This window comes from Australozyma saopauloensis, chromosome 3 (assembly GCF_035610405.1).
Source record: "Australozyma saopauloensis chromosome 3, complete sequence".
Lineage (NCBI taxonomy): Eukaryota > Fungi > Ascomycota > Pichiomycetes > Serinales > Metschnikowiaceae > Australozyma > Australozyma saopauloensis.
The window spans coordinates 1,020,326-1,044,569 of NC_086133.1; the positions used below are offsets into that span (position 1 = coordinate 1,020,326).

Sequence of the window (24,244 nt, forward strand, 5' to 3'; positions counted from 1 at the left end):
TTTTCTTTCGGTTGTTGCTTTCAATTTTGAAAAGTCGATGGCTGGTCGATTTTTGGATTCGAGACATCTCGTATGACTGTGATATGGGATGTGTCAAAAACACTATCTAAGCAGATGTGTCTTTGGTTTTTTTAGCAGGATCGAGTAGAATTAATTTAAGATACAATTCAGTTCCTTCTATGGATCAGTTTTTCGTATCCTAGTCAACGAGTTCGCTGGCGCCTTGGCCCCTCTTGCGTATGATATCTATTTCTATATCTATAATATGAATTAAAAGTTGTTGATGAAAGTGTCTGTAGCACCTAAAATAAAAAGCACAATGATAATGTACAGTAAATAACAGTGGTGATGGGCAGCTGTGGCCTCTAATGCGTCCGTGTCAACGGTATTATAGGTCGAACCGGCCATTGACAAACTCTTCGCTCTCCATGTTGTGCTCGAGGTCAATGTCCATTTCATCCTCTTCGTCAATCTGGTCCTCGATAACCTCGTCATCTGGCGGAAGATTTGGATTGCCCGGAATGAAAGACTCGGAGGTTCGATACTGATTATGGCGGTGAGACTTTCCGAAGTGATCGTCAATGGCAGAGGCATCGACATATGTGAATCCCTTGAAGTTGGCTTGGATACCTGGTGACAAAGGAGTCGATCCCATATCCATCTTGTTCTTGAGCACCGAAGTCGACTCATTGGTGAATTCTGGATCGAAGTTCGATGTGTCCGTCTCCGACAGCAAGTGTGGTTTGAAAGGTGGTGGAATGTTTTTGCTCTTCAACAAGTTCCAGTCAATGTCCTGGAAGAATGGATGCTCCTTCAACTCGCGGGCATCGTTAAGTGCTCCCAAACGATGCTTGGGGTTTCTGTTCAAAAGGCCCTTGACAAATGACCGACCCTCTTGAGACAAAACCTCTTTGGGGAATCTAACTTTACCGAAGGCAATGTTCTTGTACATCTGTTGCGTGTTGTCGGCATAGAATGGAGACCAGCCACAACACATCTCGAAAATTAAAACACCCAAAGACCAGAAGTCAACCATCTTGGTGTATCCAGATTCGTCGAGCAAAACTTCAGGAGCCAAGTATTCGGTAGTACCGCAGAATGTGTTTGTAGTTCCATCGTTGTTGAGGTTTGCCTTGGATAATCCGAAATCACACAATGCTATGTGTCCATTTGCATCCAAAAGAATATTTTCAGGCTTCAAGTCACGATAGACAATGTCGTTGTCGTGCAAATGCTCCAATGCAAGAACCAATTCGGCGATGTAGAACTTTGCACGGTCTTCACTGAACCTGCCCTCTTTCTGCAAGTGCCAGAACAATTCACCTCCAGACATGTAGTCAGTAACTAAATAGAGGTCGGTTGGTGTCTGAAACGAGAACTTGAGGCCAACAATGAATGGAGAGGCAGCTGCCGAAGTACGGACCAAGATATTACGCTCACCGATAGTGTGAGCTATTTCCTTCTTCTTGACGATCAATTTCTTGGATAAAATCTTCATGGCGTAAATACGGCTATTGTCTTGGTTTCTCACTTGGTAGACACGGCCAAAAGTACCTTTACCTAACAAACGCAAAACCTCAAAGTCGTCCGGTCCGTACAGCTTCTTGGAGTCGTAGTATGTAAACTCCCATTTGATCTGCAAAGCACCGGTGACTCTTTCGCCGACAATACGGGCATGCAACGGGAACCATGTAGCATCGCTTGAAACGCTTGAAGCAGAGGATTCAGTGTTTGGAGAGATTCTAACCTGACCTAAGAATGCGTCATCCTTGGCGGCGTCATAGACAGAAATCTCCAACTCAGACTTGGTTCCAACAACATCAAAAACGGCTTCGTGGTTCCATACTTGGTCGGAGGAGCCGCCAGAAACGTTGAAATGAGACGCTTGTCTCTGGTACAAAGCAGGCCTCTTGTCCTTAGGTTGGGTCATGGGCAAGCCTCTCTTAGGCATGGGTGACTTGGTAGGGGCAGAATTGTTGACGTACTCAGAGCTTTCGAACGTAGAAACGATATAGGGCTGAGAGAACTCACTCACGAGCAAGTCGCGGGCACCCATGATGCTCACGCGCAACTTACCCTTGGGTTGCGAAGACGTCTTGGAATCTTGAGCATGGCCAGATTCATCGGTGGTAATGATGACTGGCTGTGTGGACGAGCCAGAGGACGTTGACGACGACACTCCCTTAGCAACACCCAGCTCATACTCAGACTTCAAAGCAGCCGCCTTTTCAACCTCGGCACCGGTCATGGTACCATAATGGTGTTGTTGCTGAAGAAGGTGGTGCTGTTGCTCCTGAGCAGCGGAGACGTTGGCGCCGAAATGGGACTGCTGGGGGTCATTGGAGTAGTAGGGCAGTAAGTCGCTCAAAAACGCACCGGGCTTCTGGCCCTGGCTACTGTTCTGTTCGGCCAGAAGCGTGGTGGTTCCATAGGCCAACGATTGGCTGGACACGGCCGTGGTGGGTGTCGATGCGAGGTTCTTGGGCAAGAACTTCGACGACCCGTGGGGCTCATTGGGCGCATGGTGCAACACCTGGGGCAGCGGCGGAGCCAGGTCGTCGGAGTAATTGGGAGGCGTGGCCTCGCGTTTGGAAAACGGACCGAAGCCCAAGATTGTTTTCGCAAAGTCGCTCATGTTAGGATATGTGGAGAAGGGTTGCGATTATGAATAGACAGAGGTGGGAGACAAGGGTAATGGTGACAGCCACTGATAAAGAACAAGTGCACTGATGATTTAGTGATGGGAAAGCCGAAAGAAAGAAAGAAAGAAAGAAAACGATTTCTTTTTTCTCCAGATTGGATATTGTTTCTAGAGGTCCGATTTACAGAGGGTTCTACGCAAACGGATCGAGCCAGGCCGAATCAGATAAGAGCCAGCGACAGCCGAAAGGGACACCGATGATTGGATGGAGGTGAGGAGGAACGCGTGCGAGAAAAACACAGGGTCTCAGGCCGCAATTGGGAAGAACACTCGGATCAGGTGCTGGCAGTCAATACGAAGGAAAGGAACGGCGAAAAGGCCCGAACAAGAAGACTTCGGAGGAGCAAATCCCTATGTGGAAGGAATTACGAGCACGGGATCGGAGCTGGGCACGGAATTGGTATTATTTCCTCAGTGCGTGGACGTATTTGTGTATCTAGCAGAAGAAGAGATGCGGTGGTGGTGGGGGGGTCCAGGTTAGGCGAGAAAAAATTAGTATCGGTGTGCATCAAGATAAGCTCGGCGCTAGATGTAGGCAGTAGCCATTTAGGCAAATGAGCGGAATTGCAGAGGAGCGAGGAAATTTTTTTATTTCTTTTTTTAACTTTACATTATGGTGATGGTGGGAAATTTTGGGGTGCGTTTGGGTGCGGAAGCTTGGCTATTTATGTTTTTTTTGCTACGGTGGGGGCACCTGGTTGTCATGGATCGATGGTGTGGTAGTGGCTCTAGAAGCTAATTACTGGTAATTATGAGCAAGGATGGGAGTAGGTATAGAGGGAGGTGGGAAATTGTATATGGGGCTATGATTGGATGGTTTGTGGTGGGATTGTGGATGGGTTATTTGTTGTGTGTTTTTGTGTTTTTTTCTTTTTTTCTTTTTTAGTATGTTTTGTGTGTTTTGTCTGTGGGATTGATGGTTCTGCAGTGATGGGTAATTTAGGGTATACTGGTATACTTATTAGACAGGCATCACTCAGTATTGCCAATGTATGGTAGGGTGATGCGACTTGTAAGTGTTGAAACTTTATGAATTATGAAGCATTAGTGATTGATATTCTTATTACTATTTCATTGGTATCTTGGTTGTCAATATCTAGATACTACCTATATGGATTCACCGAGGGCAACATTGAATATTGGTAATGTTCATATTGCAAAGCAGTGATGTGTGTTTCGTATTGAAATAATGAAGTTTTGTGCCCTTGCCTTCAGTATGTGAACACTAGTACAGTATCAGACTCAGTGCTGCCCATACTTGTCAAGTGAAAAGCAGTTCAAAATTGCGCGGATAAACTAATTCAATTTTCTATTGTCTTCTGTGTTTATTTCCAAACGATTCCAACTCCCTCTCGTTATTGTTGGTTCTACTACATTGATAAAACACAGTGCTGCCAACATGTCTTTGAGTCTGAAACAACTTGGATCGTCCGGAGATGAATCAATGGGTCGTTCATTCAGCTTCCGCATTTTCTTCATTTAAACGTCAACTCTGTTTCCCTTCATCAGTAGACTAACACCACTTTACTGCATCATCCTCGAGTTTCCAATTTGAAGTGAACTCAAATACAAATGATATAATGCTCTTTTCTGTGTCTCTTTGACTCTTCATCATCAATTCTTCTCTCCCTCCATTCTTGCACTCACTCTCCATGTTTAGCCTTATGAGTACCACCAAAAGCGAGGACAAATACGAACAATATTTCTCTGAAATACTCTCATTTATTACCAGCTTTAATTATCTGTTTAAAAAATTCCCCAGATCAATTCATTTCCCCATTAATTTCACCAAGACCTGGTCCGAACCACATTCACGCAGAACCGACCCAAAACCATCGATCCAAAACCGCAAATCCAATACATCGATCCCCGCCCCTAATTTCACAATAGATATAATTCTCTTCTCGCTATTTAATCAACTGAACTTTCTTGTATTCACCGTTAATTATTCGCGTCACGTGACTGGCCTGAAAAAATCACCACTCACCTTGCATCAACCTCCCTCCAACAACTCAAACCCTCTGGCGACACCCCATGAACTTCCTCAGATCGTTTCCGTGCGTGCCATTGGCCGCCCCCACCACATCCGCCCAGACAGGACTCCGAACCCTCTCCAGTTCGGCCGTTGTCTGTGGCAGAGACAAGTACTTCAAGATCTCCAAGTACGCCAGACCCATAGACACCACTGTTTACCAGGCCGGTGACGATGTGCCCAGACAGACCATCCCCGCCGATGGCCACAAGTACCCAAAATATGCATATGAGCCCATGTTCTTCAAGAGACAAAACAGAGGGTTGTATGCGGGATTGCAAAGAAGAGCATCCAACTTGTGCTCTGAGAGCGGCAACAAAACGAAAAGCTTCCACTTGCCCAACGTGGTGAAGGCCAAGTTGTGGTCGGAAACATTGAACAAGCTTGTGTGCACCCGTGTGTCCACCACGCTTTTGCGTAACGTGGACAGAGAGGGCGGCATTGATAACTATCTTTTGAAGGAGAAGCCGGCCCGCGTCAAGACCATCGGTATCAAGGGCTGGCAATTGAAATACGATATCTTGAAGCAGAAGGAGCTCAACGAGCGTTCTCAAGGCAGCGACGTGCCCATCTATCACATCCTGGAGTCTGGCAAGAAGATCACTGCCACCAAGGAGAAGCTTTTGGAGCTTTTGTTCCCATACGTATACAGAGAGAATTATGAACCAATTTCGCAGAAGAGCTACCTTCGAGACCACTCCTGGTTGACCATGGAGGAGTTGGTGGTTAAGTTGGAGGAGCGCGGATTCGACTTCTCGGAAATCACAGTCTAGCATTGACCGTTTGTCGGTGATTGTCTTGTATATATAATGAACACGCATATGGAGAACGACGTGCGAAGGTTGTTTATTCCTTAGGGGTACCTTCATTGAGAATAATAGGAGGTGTTCGGTGTTGTGAGGCGATAATTGCACTCACGTAATTACAGAGCAGTTTGGTGAATTCATACTTTTCATATTTGTTCTGTCTGTAGAAAAGAGGATTGTAAGGTCTATTCTGGTGTTATTAGGGAATTGGTAGCGGACACTCATTATCTGGAAGTATTGAGGTTTCCTCGAGCCCAGTTTTTAACTCCAGTGAAGAATTAGCAAATTTATTGATGTTTGGTGTTGTTTAGAGTTTTTTCTATGTTTTGTTGTCTACGAGGTTACCTTGGGTGGAAGGATAAGATTTATCAGATAAGCTCTTGAAAGTTGAAATTCTGAGTGTATCAGATATACCCGTTGATTAGAAACCCAAAATTGCCTCATTTCATAGTGCACGCTTGATGAACTTATATCTATGTAGGTTTTATGCGCAATCATAATTTCGAAATATTAAAGTAGTTACAATCGGTTTTGGTGGCATAGACAGTACATCAATTGGAGTAGAGTTGATAAGCATTAATCAGGTTCACCCGTTCACTCAAAATCAAAGTAGATCTCTCTCTAAATAATACTCTTACTCAAATTCACTCTTCCAGTTCTAACCGCTGCTTAATTACTCTTGATCGATACACTCGTCTACTTTCTAGGATAAGCTTGTTAACCATCACTCATAAATACCACCATCAATCAACTTCACCTTTTTCTCTAAAATCATTTTTGAAACTCTTGAGCAAATTCACCTGTACTGTGAGCAAATTCACTTTCAATCAACCAGATTCTCCTCACTCTATCGTATACTTCACTCAGTCACATTCACCAACCACTTACTCTCAATTGAATCTCAACTACTCTCAAATAAATCTCATACTTTCAGGCAATAATCAATGAATTATCAGATTCGCCAACAATGCACCACCACGTATAAATCCCCTCAAGAATCAAGTAATTCCAACTCATGTATCTCTCTCTGTATCTCTCTTTCTCGCCTGTAATCAATTTGCAGCCAATATCACTTTAACAAGAGAACAGTCACTGGCGCCACGTGATGGTTCGTTTCCTGCACACCGCACCACTTTCTCACTGCTGCCCCATAGTTAAGCTCCCATATAGGCGGCACGTGACCCCGGCCACTCCAGTACACCGTCCGACACCGCGCGGCCCTCTGCAGGCCCCTACCACCACACAAAAATTTTCTTCATCTCGCTTTTCTCTCTTACTTGTATTATCGTAAAAATGGCTAGAACTGGTATGTGACCGCCACCGTCAGACCGCAGAGGAGCAAATAGACCAGAGATCCGGATTATCACTTTCCCCAATATAATGTGCCTTTTCAAGCAGGCCTTTTCTTGACTTTTGATGAAGATCCATCGAGAAACCCATTTCCACTGATTCCCCAGAATTACATAGAGAAAAGTCTGCATTGTCGATGAGATGGCTCGAGATGACTTAAGCCCGTCGAAGAGTGGTGGAAGAGTTTGTCCAATCATCGCTTTTTATGCTTTTTCACTGTGACTTGTATCCACCCCATCGAAACAGTCTATCTCATTCAATAATCAGCTACATCGTGAAAACTCTCCACAAATGTGATACTTTTCATGCATTTGCAACACCGATGCATCCCTTGGAATCATTCTTTTGCCCGCTTATCCTCTCTCGCCCTCCATAGCTCCTCTCCCTTATTATTGATATACGTATATACTAACATTCAGGTATCGCTGTCGGATTGAACAAGGGTCACAAAACCACCGCCAAGGAGGTCGCCCCAAGACGTGTCAACCTCAAGGGCCGTGTCTCCAAGAGAGGTGCTTTCGTTAAGAGCATCGTCTCTGAGGTCTCCGGTTTGGCTCCATACGAGAGAAGATTGATCGAGTTGATCAGAAACGCCGGTGAGAAGAGAGCCAAGAAGTTGGCCAAGAAGAGATTGGGTACCCACAAGAGAGCTTTGAAGAAGGTTGAGGAGATCAACACCATCATTGCTGAGTCCAGAAGACACTAAGTCACCCATCATTTTCATATAGTAATGCTAATGCGTTTTGAGGAAACTGTTGATGTATGTTGTTTTGTAAAGAAAGTTAATAATATAAAGCTCTAGAGCTCTTTTTCAATTTACTACGTCATGAGATCTGTCTCACACTTCAAGATCGCTTTTCCTTTTGAAATTTATCCCCCATCGTGAAAAACACCCGTGCATCTCACGCTACACAAAACCAATTATTTCACTCCCTCTCCACACACCCACAGTATCATGTTCAGAATCGCTGCTGCTGTCTCGAGGTCGCTTCCTAGCCTTCGTGTTTCGGCCAAGCCTCTCGCTGTGTGCAACTCTGTGTTTGCCTCCACCACTCAGCTCTTGAGCCCAATCAGAACCTTCAAAACCAAATCTGCCGTCAAGAAAATGTGTCCTGACTGCTACTTGGTCAAGAGAAAGGGCAGAGTGTTTGTTTACTGCAAGTCCAACGGTAAGCACAAGCAAAGACAGGGTTAAGCGGTGCTTTTCAGTTTCATAGTATATAGTTCGAGGGACACTCTGTGTTCTAATGTAAAGTAATGTCAGGGCAATTGTAGTGCGGAATTTTCCGTTCGAGTTTAAAGTTTTCTTCGCTATGGTGGTTATTGTAATTTTTATTCCTTTCCTTTCGTTTTCATTTCAATGCTATCTTTTGATGGGGCCTCCTGACTTGACAGTCCTATTGGCGGCCATGGTACCGTTGAGATTCAATCTGTTGAGTCTTTCCCTTGCAGAAGATGCGTCTTCGTTCTGCAACCGGTTGCTTGTAGACTCATATCCTTGTCTGTTGGTTTCTTGCTCTTGTTGTTGCTGCTGCTGTTGTTGTTGTTGGAGCAGAAGCTGTTCATCCTGGTACCGCCGGAGAGACACACTCGAGGCAGAACTTGTGTGCAACGCTTCTTGCCAAAGCCTGTGGATCAACTGCAGCTTGTACTGCTCTTGACTTTCAGTGGTTTCATTTTTCGTCTTCTTTTTCGCTGGATCCTTCTTCTGTGAGCTGCCCTCTCCTTCTTCACCACGGTGCTTCAAGTACTGATCTATCCGGCCCAAGCTAGCCGCCACGGGGTTCAGATGACGCCGCACGTTGACATATTCTCGATTGAGTCGTTCAAATTCGGTTCGAGATTGTATGGAGTTTTGATGCACGTTTTGTATGATGTTAATGAAGTTGTTGAAATTGCTGGCCTGCTCGTTTTGGAACGGGGAGCTCGTTTCACCTTTCGAGTTGAGCAAATCGTGGCTTGCGCTGGACCCGTGTCTTGATAGATGCATATCGCGGACATTGGCGCTGCTCATGTTGTGGGCGAACATGAGTTTGTTCAACGAAAGATTCGAGAAGTTGGATAGTCTCGAAGGGTCCAAATTGGATGACACATCCATCAAAGAATTCTCACGTTGCAACCAAAGTTTTTGCTGGGTTCTTGTTTCAGGCCCAGAATTGGAAGGGCCATTGTTGCTTTCCAAATAGCCAGCGAAGTTCTTGTTAGACAATTGTTTCTGTAAACTCTTTTCGCTAGCTGGCCGTTGCAGTTTGTGATTGGAGAATTGCAGATCTGTACGTTGAAGATTTCCGAAAATAGTTTGGTTATTGTGATACGAGTTTTTGGCCGCATTGGTTTTAGTGACCACTGGTTCACTCTCCACGTCCCGTGCTTGGCCAGTTTTGAATACAATGCCTCCCCCGGATCGGTCCAGAGCTTTGCTGCTTGCGCTATTGTTCTCTGTAAATGCTGCATAGTCCATGGGCTCTGATGATGGATTAATCTTCCTAGTCATGCCAGTAGATTGAGACAAAAGGAACGAGCCTCCATACATATTGCGAGAGGTCAAATCCTCCGAGGAACTGTCTGTGTTCTTGTAGTCGTTTAGCAGCGGCTCATTTTTGGGCGACAGTTGGAGCTGGTAGGGGGTTGCGGAAGAGCGGCCATCACTACTGACAACATCTGCTACACCTTCAGAGGAGATATTAGGGCGAACATCCGGTCTCTCAAGTCTTGGTCTGGGCTGCTCCGATGCCAGGTCTTCGCCCTCTTCTGAATCATCGCTGACATCCTCATATGCTTCATCGGGGTACTCCTCATTTAATTTAAGGATTGCCTTTCCACGTTTGGCGCTCGACTTTAACCCGCCAAGCTGAGCGTTGATTCCCTTGAGGGACGTGTTGGATTTGTTCGACTTTATGGAGTTCTCGGACTTGTTACGTGACAACGTGCCAATACCCTTCTGAGATGTGTTCAGCACCGTCTTTCGAAGAGCATAGTGCTTAGCCGAGTCCCTCAGAATGGTCTTCGTCAACGGATGCATCCCGCCAGAGCCGCGATTGAGCGACCCGTTCAGCAACGTCTTTGTGAGCGGCTGCAACGAATTGACGGCTCTGTTCATCGTGCCCTTGGACGCCGACTTCGCCGGATGTAGCGACGTCAACTTGGTATACGATTTATTACTACGTTTCATGTTCGGATGTCCCGGCCGCAGAATGAGATCTGTGGACTTGGACCTACTCAAGGTGCCTAGCGGTCTACTGCTAGATGATGTACTGAGTGCCAAGCTCACTCTGCTATTGGACTGCGAGCGACCATGTTGCTGCGGCCGCTTCGAGGGCTGCCGCTTGGCCTTCGCCGCGGTGCTGGAATTGTGTGACGTTGTGCGCTCCAACGGAGGCTCCGGCGCCTGCTTCTGTTTGGGCAGCAGTTGCGTTCCAGACGAAATACTGCGCACGTCGTCCGTGCTCATGCTTTTTGGGTCCGCGGTTCTGAGCTCTGGCTGCGAGCTGGCGTCTGATTGGTCGTCCGACTCGCCGCCCTGTGTTTCTGGGCCAGCGTCGGAGTTTGCCATGGGGTTGGGGGTGGAGGCTTCATGGTCTTCCAGAAAAGGCATATCCTGAGATATCAATGCGGAGGGAAAATGCTGGAGACGACTTTTCTTGGGTGGATTTCGCCTATTTATATGTTTTAGTGCCTGTTGGTGGCGTTGGCGGAGGTAATAATGTGGGGTGAAGTTACTGTGGAGTGTACTATAAGAGGTTCCGGTTGTCATCGTGTATAGAGGCCTGGGACAAGGAAGTATTACCGAGAAGGGAGGTGAGAGACAGGAAAGGCTTTGATAGGAAGTGAGAGGAAAGGATATGGGAGTTTGTGAGAAGAAAAAGGAAATTGGTTTTGTTTCTCTCTTTTTTTTTTTGCATTTGTTCTTTTTACTTTGGCTCTCGCCGTTGTTGCCTAGCCTAGGGAGATAAGATGTAAGGTCCTACAGTAGATGCTCTGGAAAGATCTGGTCTATGGATTATTTGCTTTTCTAATTTTTTTCGTGTTTTTCGTTTTTGATGTGTACAGTTCAATTGGTCGTGGCGGAGGGAATCTCTGGGACACGGAACCGAAGCTGCTGGCCATCATTGTAGACCCTTTGCAACGTATGTTCAAAGTCGCCTGCAGCCTGAAGTTCGAGATACTTCTCAAAGAGAAGAAGCGCCGTGTGTGCGTCCTCAATTGAGTCGTGATTGTTTGTTTGGACGGACCTTCCTAGAACACAGAAAGCTAGGAATTTCAAACTCAACTTCCGGCGGTACTCGGGAAGATAGTAGAATTCGGCGGTATCGCGGATTTGGCTTCTTGGAACCTGCAAGTTGATGCAGCGGAAGTCGCTCTTGAGGCCGTGTCCCACGAAGACGCACCCCATATTCGATAGAAGCCAAAGTCGCCTGTACGCCGTTTGCAACGTCACCAATGTCTTCTTGGATCTCGAGGGATCCAAATCGCCCTCTTCGATACCCGAAAATGTCGTCAAATAGTCATGGATCGGCTTCGTATGAACAATGTAGTCATCAATGAATGCCACTCCATTCTTGGGACCTGGATCTCCTCTCAAAGCCGAAATCCTCGCAAGTGAGAGCAATGCTGGTCTCACAACGGTCTTGGCACCTGTAAAGTTCAATTCCATGATAGCAGCCTTCATGCAGACAAACTCTGCGTCGATGGCTACAAGTGAACCAAATTTGGGTGCCTCTTCCTGTGTCAAGAGCTCATATTCTTTCTTGAATCCCTCTCTTATTCCACATGCAAAATGGTCTTTGAACAAAATCAGGTCGTTGAGACCCTGCATTTTCGAAAACATATGTCTGTCGAAGTATGAAAATCCTTGGTTGCGAGGATCATCAACATTGACATACACTAAAACAAGAGGTTTTTTCCATGCATGAGACAAATCGAATACCTCCTTTTCTGGCAAAGGCATTACTAGGAAATCGTTGAACAAGAACCATTGGTCATTTCCATGCGCTGGTGATTTGACTTTTGCAAATGATATGAGGTTGTGCTGACCACTGGAAGTTGGAGATCCGACGAGGACTTCACATACAAAACCTTGCAATTCATACTTGAAAGCTTGTTGATTGATGTGAGTTACAACTGGCTTGAATGTCACACCGTTATCTGCTGTCTTGACCGTATAAAATTCAGGTACGAGCCAATTTTTATACCCCTTGATCATATCAACTTCTTGATCAGAGAAGGGAAGATTAATCAGCAATAGAGGGCCAACACTCAAAAGGCTTTGTTTGACTTCAACGGGAAATGGATTGGATGGAGATGCTTGAATGACTCGCTGTTGATTCAAGGAGTAATTCAAGTACGTCAACAAATTGTTATTTTTCTTGAGTCCACTGATATTGGCAAAGCGAGTATTTCCGGAGTTTGATTGGTTCCCTGATTTGTTAAGTATGTAGCGAGGAGGGGTCACTAAGTCGAGTGTAGCTTGATTACCAACTTGTGTGTTAAGAAGCTCTTTCGATTGAGAGGTGAATTCGAGTTTGTAATGAGTGGCAGTAAGATCTTGTACATTGATCCCGAATTGATTCGAATAATCGTTTACCACGGACTCGACAAGAAATTTGTTAAATGTGATGAGAAGATGCTGAAGTTTGTGTGCGTCCAAGCTTTTTCCGTCATCTGTGTTTAGGAGATCGTAGGTCTTCGCAATACTGCTTTCATTGAGAACAGAGGAAAAGTTAGAGACACTGACATTTCTGGAGCCTGCATTGTGCATCATATCAAGAAGATACGCAAGTTCGTTCAACACAGATGATCCATGTGTATTTTCTTTTGAAATTATTGTAGATTCGTCATTCGGGAGATACTCACGGAGCAAAGAATTCGTGACTGTGTTGTAAAAGATTGGTGTAAACCTGTACACTTGTAGAAGCGAGTTGACATAAGAGTTATCCAAATGATTTTCGAGGCCTGCTATGGCTCCATTGGTTTTGTTGTAGTAGTCAAAATCAAAGTCGTCCACACCAAATCTAGAATATCTTATTTCGAGTCTTTCACAACAGGGCGGAGGCTTATAAGATGTTGAGCTTTTGTACTGGAAGACGGAGTCTTCAGGCTTATCGAGATCTTCATCCATCGTTCCATTTCCGTTATCATTATCATGTTCTTGCAAATCCTGGTAAGGGCCTTCGACACGATGGCTGTAATCAGATTCACCCCTGAGAGAAGGCACTGGAGAGGATGTCATTTCCCTTTCACTGATAAATTTCGGTATTTTCGTAAGATTTGCGGGCTTTCTTCCTGATTTAAAGCGTTGATTGACCTGCAATGATTCATATTCAGGGACAATGTATCTCGGCCCGAGCTTGTTCTTGTCATATGGTTGGGGCGCAGGCAAAGTTCGTCCGTTAGTTTTCGGGGGCACCTGCTCCGGGAAATTCTTTCGAGGAACCTTCGCCGATTCCTTAGTAAATATCATGTCGGCAGGAAATTTAGAAGCAAGGTACTCTTTGTAAAAGGGCAAGCCAATAGCATTGAGGGGCATTTTATCATCTAAAGTGACCTTTTCAGAAGAGGAAATTGGTTCGTCTACGACAGTGGGTCTATCGAGAGCGGTGCCGTAATTGACGAAGCTGTGATTTGGAGTAGAGTTAACTGACCAGATATGCATAGTCTTGTGATCATCACTAAAGCACAAATACTCTCCGCTTTCACTGACTTCTAGGTTCGAAAGATATGAGCTTGTTTGAGCTGATATCGAATTCATGTCCATTGAGTTTGTCAAATCAGCTTGGTACAAATTGACATGTAGCTGATCAAACATATTGAGAAATTGAATCTGGCCCGAAGTAGATGCGGCCACAAGAACGTTCGGTAGCTTAGGATGGAACCGAACGAAGCTAGCGCCCGCTGGAAACGGAAGTGGAGAAAGTGCTCGCATCATGCGCAAGTCATAGAGATTGATCAATGGGTCAGCAACATACTCTAGGGGCCCCGACATACCGAACCGTTTGGAACGTGCCGAGTAGCCGCATGTAGCGACATAATTCCCCTTGACATCGATGTCAGACAACAAGCCATTGTTGCTCAGGAAGATCTTTACTGAGCTGTTCGAGTTTGGATCAAAGACCTCCAACGCACCTGACGAGCGGCCTAAAGTCAATAACTTGGACGAATAATTGATGAACGAGAGGCCGCCGTCATGGGCGAAAGACAGGTATGTTGTCGGTCTGTTCAAGTCCACCTTGAACAACGAATTGTTACCTCCGACAATCAAGTCATTTGAGGTTGAATGAGCCAAGGTCATGCATGTGATGGCCTCGAAAGGATTGCGGCTATTCTCAGGTGCATCTTTGAATGATTTATCGGTGATGATAGCGTGGGAAGGGCCACGCCGCGAGTTGAAACTGATGGAGGTGTTCAGAAGCGACAAAACACCGCGCTGGTGGTTCGCTAGCTTGATGATGGGGTTTCGGAGGTTCAGACCGCGGAAGCGCGTATATCGATACAACGAAAGATGGTGTGATGACAGATACGAGGAGGCATCTTCTATAGATGGCGTAAACGACGAAGTGTAACCCAAGGAGTCTCCGCACCAGACTAGAGACGACACTGTGTCGAATTGGAGCGCGGTGATTTGGGGTGCGTCGTACTTGGCCGACGAAGCTGTGCCGGCTGTGGCGGGGATACGAGATACCTGGGCGTTAATGTGTGTTCATTGGGTTTAGAGACGAAGAGATCGAATTGAGGGCTGGGGGGTCGTGATATATATATACGAAAGTGCGGTTGTGAGCCCGAGAACACGGTGCATGTGATTTTATTCAATGTTGGCGACATTACATACCTCTGTCCACCCATCCATGATATGGCAGTGGGTTGTACTGTTCAGATGGTGGTTGAGGTGAGACATGAGTAGTAAAGATGGGAGGGAACAAACGGGGATAAATTGAGGAGATAAGGGCGAGAAATGATTTTCTCTCCTTTTGGTTTTTCAAAAAAAAATTGTCTTGATTTTTATTTCAACTCTTGCAAAGTTGTCACGGTGTTATAGGCTCACTTACTTAAGTGTATATACATAGACAGTGATACACATTAATACACAGTGATAGACGATACACAACCAAAGTACCGACCGCGATGTGACAAAAACTTACAAAAAAAATTGGTCTCGAGAAAGCAAAGATCCAAAATTCAAACCCGGCCAACGCGCAATTGGCCGTCGTCACCCAGCCAAGAGCCATCGGCATTGCCGTTGCTAGACGTGACTGGTCACCCAGCTCCCACGAGTCACATTTGGGGTGATGCGCAGAAAAGACAAAGCACAGCAATAAAATGGCACGATACTATTGGTCCGTTGGCGGCTTCACATTTCTCTTGAAAAAGTGTATTTCGTTGTGTTACTGTATCTGATGTGACTAGGATATTATGCTCTACACTAGAGACATGGCCCACATGGATCATCTAACAATAGACCAACAACAAACGGGATGAGAATCTGTAAATGGAATAGAACAATGGGGATGGGAAATCATGAACCGCGCACGACCCACGAAAAGTATATAAACGGCACCAAAAATCCACCTTCCAATCTTTTTTTTATCCCTTTCCAACCCCAGCATCTACCCATTCCCAATTGGCAATGCTGCGAAATCCTCCCATACTATCGGATACAGCCTGCAGCCTGCGACAGAATAAACCTGGCAGCGTGCGCTGTCTGCAGTCCCGCGCACCCCATCCGGCCCATGTGCACAGGCCCACACTCGTGGCTCCTCCACGGTGCCACTATTGATATAAACTAGCAATCGCGGCCCGGGTGTTTTGTTATTTTTTGGTACTACTTTTCTTCCTCCACCCAAAAGGAAGAAATACACTCCATACAATTACACCAAAAGCTTCCACAGTCTAGTCCATCGTGAACAGACACCCGATCTTCTATAGTCACTCCACTCCATCAAACAATATGTTGAAAGCACTCACCTTCGGCTGGTTCAAGGGCAACCAGACCCAGCAAAAGCCTGCTGGAGACATTCCCAGATCGTTCACCATTCCCGGCAGAACGGAGTCGCAATCGGTCATTGTGTCGATGAAGGAGGGCGACGAGTTCGTGGACATCCACTACAAACAACTTTCGTATGCCGAGGCTGCGTCGTTGGCCAGAAACAAGAAGCAGACCGCGTTCCGCACGGCCGCCGCCATGCCCCGTGCTGAGCGTCTCTGCGAGAACCAGTACGAGGTGTTGCTTGACTGCCCTGAGGACGAGCTGCTTGTCCCTCCCGAGGCATTCAAGACCAACAACTACTTCTTGAAGAACAAGGTCTACAAGGAGGCCGACCGCACGCGTAAGAGAAGAAAGTCGCTGAACAAGAGAAGCTGATGCGGCCAATCTTTACATATTTTTTGTTCTCTGTGGCGTCTCTGAGCGGAACCGATGTTCTGACTCACTGATACCACTCGGCTGGTTGGCGAGGTGCGCTGGCAGCCCCATTCTCTACGTCGCCTAACAAAACAGATAAAAATGATATTTATTACATATACTTCAATTCAAAAAAAAACTAACGCTGACATTTTGCTCCCTGTCTGCTGGCTGTCTGTCAACGTGCCCTTATCTTATCAGTGTGGGGTTGGGCGCGATTAGATAAGAGTAAACACCATATATACACAACTGAGACACGGCTAAATTTAGTGACTCATAAAAGCGACTCGAGGATTCTTCGATTTGGGGAATTAATCTTTATTAAGAAAAGATGCAAGGCTGCAATCTTTCTATCTTTGTTCTTTCGGGGTTCTTCGATTCCTCATCGTTCTCTAGCTCTGATTGGTCAAAATACATTGGGAACAAAAGCATTTGCAAATGAATGCGTATCCTAATAAAAGTTTAGGTTCTGGCATCTAGATTATTTGTTTGATTTAGAATTGAGGTTGTAGCTGTTGTTTTGTTGGGAATCTACTATACCTGACGTTGATCTAGGCCCAGAAAGAACTAAGTCGAGAATCAGGCAATTTTGATCATTGAATTGAAGAATAACTATTTTTTCAATTTTTGCTAATGAATTTACAAATTTATAATTGAGGGAAAATAGTTTGACTACATAAGGGTATTTGGGCAATGAACTGCTGTCGAACGATATCCATCCTCCTGAAATTGTGGGCATTTTAATTTATAGACTTCAACAAGAGGTTTTGCTCAAAACTTCATATTTCATCTTTCAATGACTCAATTTCGATGCGTTGTCAAAGTGGCTATTTTGCCCAAGTTTTCCATTGAGACAAGACAATGACAATGAATCTTTGAATGTGTGGTGAGATATTCTCACAAAATATTCAAAGTTTTGTTGTTCAGATCTTCAGATCTTCGTTGGTTCATGAAGCAAACACTACAGCTTGGAGTGAATACAATTCATATACAGAATAGACGAAACTACATACTTCAAAGCGCTTCAAGATTAGCACCAAGATAAAAGGTATATCGAATTCATTCATAAGAATAATACTCTAGATAGAGCCCTGTCTTTTCTCTAGTATGTGGTAGTCGAATTAGTATATGTTCCCACAATACAATATTTCTTCCTCACATCCCACTAAACTAAAGACGATTCATTTTTTCTCTGGCCTGATTACTTGATACCTCTGAAAGTATAATTAGCTTCTATACTGTCACCAATATGTTCTTTCGAGCTAGTGCTCCTCTTACTCACAGATATGAAACTAGCCAAGCCCAACTGTACATAATACTGGCATAAATCGAATCACTACAGCCATTGAGCACGAGTTTCATTAATCTTGCTTGTCTGCAATATCATGCCCGATTTCGATCACATTTGTCTGTATTCAGAGAATCAAATTGCACAAAAGTCGCCCAAGACCAGAAACGCCTCACGATTGCCGCTTGAAAATCGCCAATTGGATTTCAGGATCTCCTCTCCAATATAGTTTGTCCTGCGAATAGGTCTCGTAAATTAGTCCTAAGATGTTCATTGGTGCACTTTTACGAAGATCTATATTAAGGATGTGTCAGATCTTTTTGCAACTTCCGCATTCGGCTGATCTGGCTCTTGACTGCAGGCCCGGCCTGTCTGGCGCCAAAACACTGCCAGTTTAAGAAGTTGCAAAAAACCCTGAAACAAAAAATGAGTGATTTTACACTAAGACAGCCCACCGATCAAGCTATGCGGATGGGGAACTGAACGCCCACTTCACCAATTGGGAAGTTGCAAAAAAATCTCAAACAGAGACTGGAGGTGTCACAGGTTTTGAAAAAATATAAAAGGACTAGCAAATTCCCAAATGTCTTGAAGAAACCAGAAACAATCAGATCTTCATCTTCATCTCAGAAACACAATGAAGCTTTCCTACTCTCTCCTTTTCGCTGCCTTCTCCGCTCTCTCTTTGGCCGCTCCTGTTGAGGATGCCACTCCTTCTGCCAACACTACCGTTAGTGGTATGTCTTTCGAGACTGCTGGCGCTAGCTCTGACAGCCTCAACTTGCCTGCTGAGGCTGTTATTGGTGCTGTTGATTTTGGTTCTGACATTACTCCTGTAATTGTTGAGGACACCGACGGCGTGCCAAACAAGATGCTCTTCTTGAACTCCACTGTTATGGATCAGATCCATGGTGGAGAAGCTATTGGAAACTCCAAGAGAGAAGCTGATGCCGGATGGCACTGGTTGTACTTGAGACCAGGACAGCCAATGTTCAAGCGGGACGCCAACGCGGACGCTGATGCTGACGCCAGATGGCATTGGTTGTATCTTAGACCTGGCCAACCCATGTTTAAGAGAGACGCTAATGCTGACGCCGATGCCGATGCCGATGCTAGATGGCACTGGTTATACCTCAGACCTGGTCAACCTATGTTCAAGCGTGATGCCAATGCTGACGCTGATGCCGATGCCGATGCCGATGCCGATGCCGATGCTAGATGGCACTGGTTGTATCTTAGACCTGGTCAGCCCATGTTTAAGAGAGATGCAAATGCTGACGCTGACGCTGATGCTAGATGGCACTGGTTGTACTTGAGACCTGGTCAACCCATGTTCTAAAGTATTTTGCTACAATCGCTCCAGAAATCTTACAATTCTTGAGTCCAGTCTGGACTGGACATTCTTTCTTTTTCTCTAACTTCAAACAAAAAAATCCTTGTTTTTAGGTTTTATAGTTTTATTGAAGCCTTTTTCAAATTATATCTGTAGAATGAAACAGATCACTGTACTAATTTTAGGTAAAAAAATCTTCTTCATCTCCTCAATAAAAGTATAAATATCTCGAATTGAGTCAGAAGAGTTCCATCTTTTTGCAATTGAACTGCATGGTTTATCTCAAGTAGATGTTCTATGTAATGATACATAACACCAACAAATAAGAAATGACAAATCTTACGATAAAGAAATCACTCAATAGAGTCAAAAAGTAAGTAATTTTGTCAAGTGCAAACAAATAAATCCACAGCACCCATCTTCATTTTGCAGCCAGTCCTACACCTGTGCATACAGTATGAGATGCCCAGATGAGACATCATCTACTCCACAAACACAACAAATCACACCGTAGAACACCAATGTCCGACACAAAACTAAATCTCTTCGTCAATGAAGACGAAGATATGCCGGACGTGCCCCAAGACTTCGCTCCCGCGCCAGAATCCAATCAGATAGACACAGATATGGCTGTAGACGAAGATGATGATGATCCCATCATCCACACCGTGCCCATTTTTCATAGCAGCGTTGCATCGAGACAATCTCAAACTCTTCATACATTCCAATTCCCCGGTCGACCACACAACAGAACGTTTGAGGGACAGCTGCTCGAGGCTCTAGTGAAGCCAATCAGTAAAGTGGTAGAGCTCAAAGTCCCAATGGACACACTGAAGTTCTACGATGAAAGTCGAACACAGGAACTCGGTGCTAGAATTGACAAGGTTTCGTTGCAGGGTGTGCTTGATCCCACCAACGAGAACTTGTATGTTGGAGCCATTGATGTCCAGGATGGAAAAGAGAGGATTGTGTTATTTCCTCTCGATCAAACTGCACAACTCAGAGCGCTGTTCAAATACATTGATGATGTTGAAGCTGCAAGAACCGCACAAATTAGAAACGAAAATGCTGCTTCTGCTCCCAAGCCCAGTGCTGTCCAGGTTCTTCAGACTGCTTCCAAAGCACCCCAAGGAGGTGCCAATGGGCCCTTGGCTCATGGTGAAGGTTTGTGTTTGAAGCATATTAAGCAATTTAACGAGGAACTGTGGGAAGCATTTTCGTGGCATGAATCTAGCGAAGACTCGACCAGGGGTCTTACCGAGAAGATGAACAAGCCTAGTGAAGCTGCTGTGGAAGTCAAGTCGCTGTTTGATGTGCTCTTGGAGGAATTGAAAAAGGCCAATTTGGCTGCATTGGGTTTGGATGAGCTTTAGGTATAGTTTCACTCTTAAGAATTAATAAATGAACAATGAGAAGGATTTATCCAGGTATAGAGAATAGAAACTGAATGAATTTTCAGGCGAAAGATCAATTTATTACATTTTCAAATTTCCTCATCTACAAGAATCTGACATGATGCAGTTGAATTGCACATTCCCAGAGCGACAGGTAATAAATACAAAATACTGAAAGCACAATAAAAAATACATCCAATGAGATTGAGTTTTCTCCAATACTTAAATTAAAATTATTATTCGTTTAGCGACCTCACAATACACTAAATTTTATTTCTTAGTATACTTCCATCTCATCCCCATCTCATCTCATCGCACCCATTGACATCTCCACAAAATCATCTGATCTAGCCGCCAAAATGGATGACGATGGATTGATTATGAATTTTGCCATCCCAGATGGCACTCAAACCTTTAAAAAGACAGCTCCTAAAGCTGGAGGTCTTAGTTGGAGAGAAAGACGGGCCAAATTCAAACTGGGAGAAGGAGCCGGTCCTAAATCAGGAGTCAACTCCATTGCCGTAGCCAAGAGAGCTCCCAGAGAAAATAAAGGCAATTTCAACAAGCCTAATAGAGATGGCCAGTCAAAGGACAAACAAAACTCGGAAGGTAGCTCTGGGTCTCAAAAGCGTTCCCACCCAGAGGAGCTGGCCGAGAGCAAAAAATTGAAGTTTACAGAGAAATCTGGTGAAAAGGGTGGTATAAACAATACCTATGTCTCGTCTTTATTCACAGCTCAGACAAAGGGCCCAACCTTGGAGGAGACTACAGCAGAGTCAGTATCTCATCAACCTTCTAATGCACCATTGAAAGATGACAGTACATTCGAAGGCTTGGGACTCACCGAGAAACTTTCTCAACATTTGACTTCGTCCATGAAATATGTCGCTCCAACGAAAGTTCAAAGAGCCGTTATTTCCAAGATGATTGACTCCCAACAAGATTACTTTGTCAAAGCACAAACCGGTTCCGGTAAAACACTTGCTTTTGTTCTACCGATCATTCACAGACTCATGACTGAGCCCGATCTTATCACTCGTCTGAGTGGCTTGTTTGCCGTGATTTTGACTCCAACGAGAGAATTGGCTGTCCAGATTCATGCGGTCTTGGAGTCTATTCTTCGTTGTCACCACCATATTGTTCCTGGTGTCGTCGTTGGAGGAGAAAAGAAGAAGTCCGAAAAAGCTCGTATCAGAAAAGGTGTCAATATCTTAGTTGCAACTCCTGGACGTTTGGCAGATCATCTTGAAAACACGACTTCTCTCGATGTCTCACAAGTCAGATGGTTGGTATTGGATGAAGGTGATCGCCTTGTTGAGCTTGGATTTCAGGAGACCATCACAAAGATTACAGACCATCTTTCACAACATTCGAGAATCAACAGCAATAAATGGATCGAGCTACCGCCCAGAAGAGTCAACATCTTGTGTTCTGCAACCATGCCAGATGATGTGAAACAGTTTGGAAGTACCATTTTGGAGAAGCCAGAAATGATTTCAATTGACAGAGGGTCCGAAATCAATGCCACCGCACCAGATCAATTGGTCCTCAAAGTCTTGACTGTTCCTCCAAAGTTACGTTTGGTCACGCTCGCTGCATGTTTGAAAAATGTTCCTTTGCACAGTGAGGAGGTTTCAAGATCCATTGTATTTCTCTCATGCGCAAACTCCGTTGATTATCACTTTGATGTCTTTGCTCATGGAGGTAAGACAACCTTGTTGAAGGATGTGGAGGAGAATGAAGATGAGGAGGGGGACGAAAAGAACAAGAAGCCAACGAAACCGGAGATCGTGTACTCAACAGCCCCTCAGATTAACAGTAACTCCGTTGTATTCAGATTGCATGGATCATTATCCCAACAACTCAGATCTGCTACAATTCTGGCATTTATCTCCAACGCAGCAGCCAATAGCAACAAACACTTTGTATTGTTGTGTACTGATGTTGCTTCTAGAGGATTGGATATGCCAAACATCTCTAACGTTGTGGAGTATGATCCACCATTCACTGTCGATGATCATTTGCACAGAATCGGTCGTTCTGCCAGACTTGGTAAGGCCGGTGAAGCCACCATTTTCTTATTGCCTGGAGAAGAAGAAGGCTACGTGGATGGAAAGCTCAGAGTGGTACATCCAAAGAAAGGATCCCTCAGAATCGTGAAATACGAAACCATCCTTGAGAATGCATTTTCTCAAGAAGATGCCCCAGACAACAAGACCGGAAAGAAGGATCCAAAGGCCAAAGCCGGTAAATGGGATATGCATGCCACCACTTGGCATCTTGAGGTCGAAAGATGGCTCTTAGAGAATACAGCTGCTCTTGAAAAAGCCTCCAATGCATTCGTGTCCCATGTTAGAGCATATGCAACCCACATTGGACTGGAAAAAATGTACTTCAACGTCAAAACATTGCATTTGGGACACTTGGCCAAGGCGTTTGGTCTTCGTGAAACCCCCAAGAAGTTGGGAAGCAAGTCCGGTGAAAATGAGGGCAAGAAGAAGGAAGACCCACGTAAGAAAATGTTGCGTCTTGCAAGACTCGCAGAAAAGTCTAAGGCATCGGAATTTAACTATTGAATTATATAATGCATGTCACGTTCAGTTCTTCAAGATCTCCCAGAGAGGATGCAGTTCCCCCAAGTGGTATGTAAGTGTTTTGCGTTGGTAATAATCCGAGCATAACTTCAAGTTATCAATTATGTCGTCAAGCAAAATAGCTTTGCCAACGTTGAGGCCACTGCCCAAGCCTGGGTGTGCGACGTTGACCACATGGATGTGGAAATGATAATAAGATGGTTGGTAGTGGACAAACACTCGGAGCTCGTCCTCCTCCATTACAAACGCTTCGCATGTCGCCTCCTTTATCTTACGCAATATGCCTTCTAGATATTCAATATGTGACGAATTGAGGTCCCTTACACTAGAAATATCTGTTCTACGGACAATTGCAACCAAGTACAATGCGTTCATGGTTTTCTGGTCCCATTTCATGTCTGGGAGTAATACAAACCCGTTTTGTGGATCTGTGTTATTGTGCACGAACGACTCCGATTCCTTATCTTTGAAAATAATATTGTAGACCCATTGTATTCTGTCTCCTTTCTGTGTTTCTACAAAAGGAGCAACCTTCTGCTCATACATTTCAGCAGTTTCCCGCACCATGTGCAATTTTTGCGTTTCATACTTGCGGATATGCTTCTCTGTAGCTGGGTAGATCAAGTTTACTTTTGTCCCTGGGGCAGCATCGAGATCTTGCACAAGAAGACCCATGCTCCAGAAATAGATGTCATTATGATTGATCAATTTGGTCGATTCCAAAATATCTTGGAGCTTGAATTGGGCGTTGTTCTCTAAAGAGGCGGAGAATGCTGTCTTTTCAAAGGTGACAATTGCATCCTGGCTGTTTATTTTGCCGAGAAGAACCAACGATTTCGTTTGAGTATCAACCAGAAGAACCTTGACGATCTGGAATTCGTTTAATAGTGTGTTGCAGTCCATTGGATGTAGTAAGAGGTGAAGTAAAATGATCTACAAAGACAGACTTATAGAGTGTACCTAGAAATCGAGTTGAAAAGTAGTATATGGAGAAAGACTAAAATGGAAAAAAATAAATGATTCCATAAGATTTATTAGGGAACTGAGCCTTGTTGCATCAGATTTACAGGTCATAATCAATTTGGATGTTAGATTAGTATGAAGCAAGACATTCAACGATCTCGTCAAAAAGAACTGGTCGTTTATTGAGGTGTAATGCTCTTTAATGGATAATGGAAGAGTTTCTCAAAATAGCGGAATTGTAGTCACAGAGCTCATTTAAGCCTGAGTAATCAACAAAAGATAAGCCAGGTGCTCTTACCGCTGGTTGTTTGCCTGTGATGCGCCAACCCCTGAAGGTTGCCACAACAAACTGGCCGAATTGAATATAAAAATGATGCATATAAATAGTG

The 24,244-nt window shown here is 44.6% G+C and overlaps 10 protein-coding genes across 10 annotated transcripts; 6 read left to right on the forward strand and 4 right to left on the reverse strand.

Annotated features, from left to right (window-relative positions):
- Window positions 1-388: 388 nt before the first annotated feature.
- On the reverse strand, window positions 389-2,635 carry PUMCH_002623 (uncharacterized protein; the record flags this gene model as incomplete). Its single annotated transcript, XM_063021624.1, has 1 exon — window positions 389-2,635. The coding sequence occupies one exon, from the start codon at window positions 2,633-2,635 to the stop codon at window positions 389-391; it is 2,247 nt and encodes a 748-aa protein (XP_062877694.1).
- A 2,100-nt stretch (window positions 2,636-4,735) lies between these two features.
- PUMCH_002624 (uncharacterized protein) lies at window positions 4,736-5,506 on the forward strand (the record flags this gene model as incomplete). The annotated part of the gene is made up of 1 exon (XM_063021625.1): window positions 4,736-5,506. One exon carries the CDS (start codon window positions 4,736-4,738, stop codon window positions 5,504-5,506), a length of 771 nt encoding a protein of 256 aa, XP_062877695.1.
- A 1,326-nt stretch (window positions 5,507-6,832) lies between these two features.
- PUMCH_002625 (uncharacterized protein) lies at window positions 6,833-7,595 on the forward strand (the record flags this gene model as incomplete). The annotated part of the gene is made up of 2 exons (XM_063021626.1): window positions 6,833-6,845; window positions 7,309-7,595. 2 exons carry the CDS (start codon window positions 6,833-6,835, stop codon window positions 7,593-7,595), a joined length of 300 nt encoding a protein of 99 aa, XP_062877696.1.
- A 249-nt stretch (window positions 7,596-7,844) lies between these two features.
- PUMCH_002626 (uncharacterized protein) lies at window positions 7,845-8,084 on the forward strand (the record flags this gene model as incomplete). Its single annotated transcript, XM_063021627.1, has 1 exon — window positions 7,845-8,084. One exon carries the CDS (start codon window positions 7,845-7,847, stop codon window positions 8,082-8,084), a length of 240 nt encoding a protein of 79 aa, XP_062877697.1.
- A 168-nt stretch (window positions 8,085-8,252) lies between these two features.
- On the reverse strand, window positions 8,253-10,643 carry PUMCH_002627 (uncharacterized protein; the record flags this gene model as incomplete). The annotated part of the gene is made up of 1 exon (XM_063021628.1): window positions 8,253-10,643. The coding sequence occupies one exon, from the start codon at window positions 10,641-10,643 to the stop codon at window positions 8,253-8,255; it is 2,391 nt and encodes a 796-aa protein (XP_062877698.1).
- A 297-nt stretch (window positions 10,644-10,940) lies between these two features.
- On the reverse strand, window positions 10,941-14,177 carry PUMCH_002628 (uncharacterized protein; the record flags this gene model as incomplete). Its single annotated transcript, XM_063021629.1, has 1 exon — window positions 10,941-14,177. One exon carries the CDS (start codon window positions 14,175-14,177, stop codon window positions 10,941-10,943), a length of 3,237 nt encoding a protein of 1,078 aa, XP_062877699.1.
- Window positions 14,178-18,208: 4,031 nt separating this feature from the next.
- On the forward strand, window positions 18,209-18,910 carry PUMCH_002629 (uncharacterized protein; the record flags this gene model as incomplete). The annotated part of the gene is made up of 1 exon (XM_063021630.1): window positions 18,209-18,910. One exon carries the CDS (start codon window positions 18,209-18,211, stop codon window positions 18,908-18,910), a length of 702 nt encoding a protein of 233 aa, XP_062877700.1.
- Window positions 18,911-19,374: 464 nt separating this feature from the next.
- On the forward strand, window positions 19,375-20,277 carry PUMCH_002630 (uncharacterized protein; the record flags this gene model as incomplete). The annotated part of the gene is made up of 1 exon (XM_063021631.1): window positions 19,375-20,277. One exon carries the CDS (start codon window positions 19,375-19,377, stop codon window positions 20,275-20,277), a length of 903 nt encoding a protein of 300 aa, XP_062877701.1.
- Window positions 20,278-20,657: 380 nt separating this feature from the next.
- Window positions 20,658-22,874, forward strand: PUMCH_002631 (uncharacterized protein; the record flags this gene model as incomplete). Its single annotated transcript, XM_063021632.1, has 1 exon — window positions 20,658-22,874. One exon carries the CDS (start codon window positions 20,658-20,660, stop codon window positions 22,872-22,874), a length of 2,217 nt encoding a protein of 738 aa, XP_062877702.1.
- Window positions 22,875-22,895: 21 nt separating this feature from the next.
- PUMCH_002632 (uncharacterized protein) lies at window positions 22,896-23,795 on the reverse strand (the record flags this gene model as incomplete). Its single annotated transcript, XM_063021633.1, has 1 exon — window positions 22,896-23,795. The coding sequence occupies one exon, from the start codon at window positions 23,793-23,795 to the stop codon at window positions 22,896-22,898; it is 900 nt and encodes a 299-aa protein (XP_062877703.1).
- Window positions 23,796-24,244: the final 449 nt, after the last annotated feature.